General features: G+C 36.5%; 1 protein-coding gene across 1 annotated transcript in view; it reads left to right on the top strand.

Moving 5' to 3' along the window:
- Positions 1–561: 561 nt before the first annotated feature.
- LOC145265686 (S-crystallin SL20-1-like) overlaps positions 562–5576 on the top strand; it is a 12616-nt gene continuing 7601 nt past the window's right edge. Inside the window, exons 1-3 of the mRNA XM_080121745.1 lie at positions 562–781; positions 3991–4086; positions 4262–4377. Of these exons, the coding sequence (XP_079977871.1) occupies positions 649–781; positions 3991–4086; positions 4262–4377 (345 nt within the window). The 5' untranslated portion in view covers positions 562–648. The remainder of the gene's footprint in view (positions 782–3990; positions 4087–4261; positions 4378–5576) is intronic.

The following is a 5576-nucleotide window of genomic DNA, read 5'->3' as shown; positions in this document are numbered from 1 at the left end:
TTTGAGTTTTTTGGGGTTTTTTTTTTCGTTTGCTTTGTTAAAAATAAAATGACTATTTCGAAAACCCAACCTTGAGATGTGCTCATGTCTCGTGCTTGCTAAACGCAGCAGTGGGCATGCCAAGAGATAGCAATTACATTGGCACTAGTGCTTCAACAGTTCCAGATTTAAGTGAATCACTTCAACGTGAAAAACAAGTAACTGCATATTTTCTTGCTTTTCTGATTGATGTCCGTAGAAATCAGTCAGGAGACGCAAATAATTAAATGATTTTAATCAGCAGTTTAGTAGATATTACTCTTTTTAACATCAGAATAAAACCTACTTGAATTTAAAAAAAAAAATAAATAAATAATGAGGAAGATAACTATTATTCCAGCTATTAAATTAGTCCTGCATTTCTGACTACCAAACGACAAAAGTTAGTAAAGTACAATTAGAGTTAAGCGCCATCAACTGAGGAATATTGAATAGACGTCCTTGGACAGGTTAGTGTCCGCCTATTAATTGGTACTAACAATCTGATAAGGCTAAGAGTATAAATACGCGGTCGGTTTGTGTTTCGGTCGTCAGAGAAGACTTACAGTCATTCGAAGAACACCTGCTCGTTCTCTTGTTTTTAGTGCTCAAACCGAAAACCACTCCATCATGCCTAACTACACCCTCCATTACTTCAATGGCCGCGGACGCGCCGAGATCCTTCGTATGATGATGGCCATGGCTGGCGTCAAATACATGGACAAGAGATACGAATTTTCCGACTGGGATCGTTGCAGGAATGGTAAGGAACTTTCAACCAACTATTTTGAACACAACATTTTACATTAAGTTTTATCTCCTATTATATATAATGAATTCTTTGGAATATATTAGCCGCTTATTTATCCCTTACCTGTCTGTCTTGCTATCTGTCTCTCCCCCTTATATATATATATATATATATATATATATATATATATATGTATATATATATATATCATCTGTCTCTTTTAACGTATGTATGTAGGTATATCTCGCAAAAAGATTCGACAGATGCGACAAATTTTCACGATATAAGTATCATTTTGAAGCTTGGCCCATCGGATGACAAATACCGGAGAATTAGCCCCAAAATTATTTCCTTCGCCCACAACTGGGCAATTTTCTGCAGGGAATGGTCACTTTTTTCGCGGATATTTTCGAAATTCATCCCTTCCTAGATTTAAAACTACGTCACTTCCGGTTTTGCGATGGGCGCAACAGTAAATGCGTCACGGTTTTTACACGTTTTTTCCTCCTTCCCGTCCGGGCTCGAGACTGTTTGCCTACTACCGCCCTTTTATTGCCCAACAGAACCTCCAAATACCCAGGGCATCCCCGGGCACCCAGGCTAATATATATGTATACATATATATATATATATATATATATATATATATATATATATATATAGTATGTAGTATTTCGTGATCTAAGCAACACAATATATTATCTCCCCTGCAAACTTATCCCTTTTATTATTTGTGTAATGTTGTTATTTTTCTTCATTACACAGATTTCTTTTTTCATTAATATTTTTTCTACCTTGTCATTTTTCCAAGTGTTTGGATATGTTACTATTTGAGATGTGGCAATTACGTAGGCACGAATTCTTTCACTTGCATTATTTTTTTTTGTCGTTTGTATAATATATTATACAAACGTCCGGCGAATTTAAAAATTTAATGTTCCGCCATCTTCGGTAAACACATATGGGACATTTTTAGTCAGTCAGTTAGAACTCATATGACAGCAATACTCCATACATGGGCGAATGGTTGCCTTATAGAGGTACAGGATACTTTCGGGTGTTAGTAGTTTTCTAGCACGGTAGAGAGAGCCCACCTTCCTTGCAGCGGCCCTGACAATGCCTTCAATGTAATATACTTTCTTACTTTCAATACGTCTGTTCTACTTTACTTCTGTGTTGTAGTTATTTATTCCATGGATTCATTCGACTTTTATCAACATGAGGGTTAATGAATTTTCACAGGACTTTTCTAACCTCCTTTTAAGCACGTTGAATAAAAACGAATTGAGCTAAACATAGCTGACATTTGAATTAACAAATTTCTTCTCAAATTCATAATTACTTAGTGTAAAAATAAACCATGCACATACAAATATATGAACACTAGCAGGGAGACCGACCTTGCCCGGGATTGAATAATTATCAACGGATATTTCACACTCCTATATTTTTATCGTCATCGAAATCAGTCGAATCGTCCGGGAGAAAGATTCACATGCCTCCATGCAGTAACTTAGTCCATAATATATGTTATTCTACATTGCACTCTAGAAGAGCTACTGTTTCTTGTATAAAACTATTTTATATAAACTTCTTTCCAGTTAAGGAAAAAAAATACATTAAGGAATTTGCCATGCAAAATAAAAACAAAAAAAAAGCACGCAAATTTTCAAAGCTTATAAAATTCTTTGCAGTTAATGATAAAAATTTAGAAATTTACTTGCGGAGTTTGAACCTACGGATCATGTTATGCAAAAAAAAAGCACGGTATCAACTTACCTGAAGTAGAATTTTCACGGCCCGTTGTTCTATCATTGTTGCTAAGCGACGACATGGAAAAAATGGCTTTAAGGATGGTAGAGGAATTAAAATAACAGTTTCGGTCATCGATTATCGGTAATCATCGGGGGGGGGATTCTGAGACAAAACTTAACTAAGATCACTCCCAGACTTATACCATAACGTTATGTAAATTTTAAAGAAAATCTGTTCAGCTGTTTCGGAGTATATAAGGAACGAACTAACATACACAGACTAAGTTGCATTTATATAATTGTAGAGAGAGATATAAACATAATTTTTTCATAGAATTTCTCCAGACAAGATAGGAAGCTATTTTACGTAAAGAACTACGAATTATTACTAGAAAGTCAAACGCTAAACCATGATCAGTATTATATTATCAGATTGCGGCAACATTATACAGTATAATCACGCTGACACAGATTGGTTCCCGTTAGATCACCTAAGTTACGCAACGTTTATCCTCGTAGTATTAAAATAGGTGACCATTTAGGAAGGCCAGATCTTATATGCACTCTCTGTTTATCTCGGCATTGCTTCCAGTCGTCCTGAAGTTCTTAACGTTGGAATATAGCAGGGCCGATTCAGGAGAGGCGTGGTTAATTATTGCGAACTCCTTGCATCACAATTACACGCGCAGCTAATCTTACAATAGGTATCTATTGAATTTCAAGACTGTACGGGGACAATACTCACTCCTGGCCAAGATCAAAGTGTAGTATCTGTTCTTAAGATGCTGCAAGCTATGACATGCTATGACTAGCAAAGACCAGATGTGGGGGCAACCCCACATGCCTGACCATTAACCAGCTCCCATTTCCCACCTCTCGGGAGCTGGTCCCTTTTTCCCTTCCCCCTCCCTTCACTCCTCACATTAAAAATTGGCCTTGTGCCTAATTTGCTCGGTGGGGGAGCAAATAAATACCATCTGTTCTTAAGATGCTGCACTTCCATCTCTTGTTCTCTTTCGGTGGAGGAGAAATCCTTCACGACTGAGACAATTTTTAATTTTGTACCTTTTCTCCACGTTAAAAAAACGCCCCTGGTGTCTAACTCTGTCCCGTGGGGAGGCATTGTAAATAGGTACTCAGAAAGCACCCCCCCTATTAAGGCACATTGATAATGGAATCTGATGGCTAAGACTGTGACAAAGAAATATTCTTCTCATTTTTTGGACTCTCGGTTATATATCCAACAAAATTAGACAAACTTAATCGACCGAGAACCACATCAGTCTTTATAAAAACATATAAGACATCAGCGGATATAAACACAAGAGTCACAACAATGGAAATAATATGCTGTTGTCACAGTCCTAGTGATGACTATCGGACAAAATAAGCAAGAATTACGCACATTTTCTACAAATAAAATATGAGTGTTTAAATGGAAATGTATTATTATTGTTTATTTTCCAGATTTCCCCTGTAGCTACCTGCCCTGTATGCAAATGGACAATGGTGACATGATGCCCGAAACAATGTCCATCTGCAGGTACTTGGCCCGTGAACACAGTAAGTCGTTTATACCATTTAAATTCAAATTTCTAGATTAAAAGTGCGTTAACAATAATTCATACACTATTTGAAATGATTTTCTTTTCATTACGAATTACAAATTTTACATTTTTGTTTGGATTTTCATGTAAATCTTTATTTCTAAATTACTACTGGTTATCTATGTTTATAGATTTCTACCCTAATAATCCCATGGACATGTTCAGATGCGACTACATCAGCGATTGTTTCTATGAAATCATGCACGATTACATGCGGTACTACCACTGGAAGAACGGAAACTTCAGGGTGAGTGGATTATTTAAAAATATAATCAACCGTTAGATGTCCAACTTTCAACGTTTTGCTTGTTTGCTATATCAGAATTCACTTTAATGTTTTGACGCTATGAGACTAAATGTATTCTGAGGATATATTCTGAAAAATGGTGACGTAGAGGGCAACTAATATCAGAAATTTATTTCACCTATTATTCCGTAAAGAAATTACTACATTCAATAATAACAACAAAACCAGATTAAAATTTACTAGTGAACCATTAATAGATAAGGAAACGTGGACGTTCGCCAATAATCGAGGTAACAATATTACAATGAGCTAATACACGAAGATATTTAGACAATTTGACTAGATTTCTACTCCAAGAGCCCCATGGATATGTTCAGGTGTGACTACATCAGCGATTGCTTATATGAAATCATGCCCGATTACATGAGGTATTACCACTGGAAGAACGGAAACTTTAAGTAATTTTCACATCTATATATTTCGGCGTATTGCTTATTTTCTATTTCGGATTTATGTTCTAGTTGCTCTTTTGATACTGTAGGATAAAAAGTATTTTGAAGTTGTCTTCTGAAAAATGGTGACTCTGCTAATGGCCTGTATGAAACCCTTGGTTTTACCTAAAATAATAAAACGAAATTATTCTAGTGCTACTTTAATTGATCCCTGAGTGGCCTTCAGACCTTGATAAGTGGTGAACCCCATGTAAAAAAAAGAGATGATTATTTCAACTTTTTATTCATATCTCGTACGGCATAACCGCGTTAACACATAGTTTCTCGCCATGTCACCGAAGTTAAGCAAGTTTTAGATTAGTCGGTACCAGATGGGAGACGAATTGGGAAATACAGGTGCTGTATAGTGTTGTAGGGAGGAAGAACTTCCGCCATCATAAATATTAAGGTGCCTCTGTCCTTCTGCTATATAGAGGGAAACATTTGGGCAAAGTAATGTACGCACTTAGCTCGCCGATCAGAGTACTTAAAATAACAACAGGCAGATGATAGATAAACTGTTGGTTCACCATTAGTCCACTTACGGAGTATTGTTGTCACATTTGGGCTGCTGTATCTGCTACTAGTATCTCAATCATGTACAGGGTTCAAAAGAGAATCGTCAACCTGATAGGTCCTAAACTATCATCTAAGATTAATCCTCTGTCTCACCGACGAAATGTTGCACAGCTCCGCCAGTTCTACAAG

Source organism: Euprymna scolopes, chromosome 40, assembly GCF_053919585.1.
Source record: "Euprymna scolopes isolate OS-2025 chromosome 40, ASM5391958v1, whole genome shotgun sequence".
Lineage (NCBI taxonomy): Eukaryota > Metazoa > Mollusca > Cephalopoda > Sepiida > Sepiolidae > Euprymna > Euprymna scolopes.
Note: the sequence above shows the minus strand (reverse complement) of the source record. Positions and strands in the feature narration are given on the sequence as shown.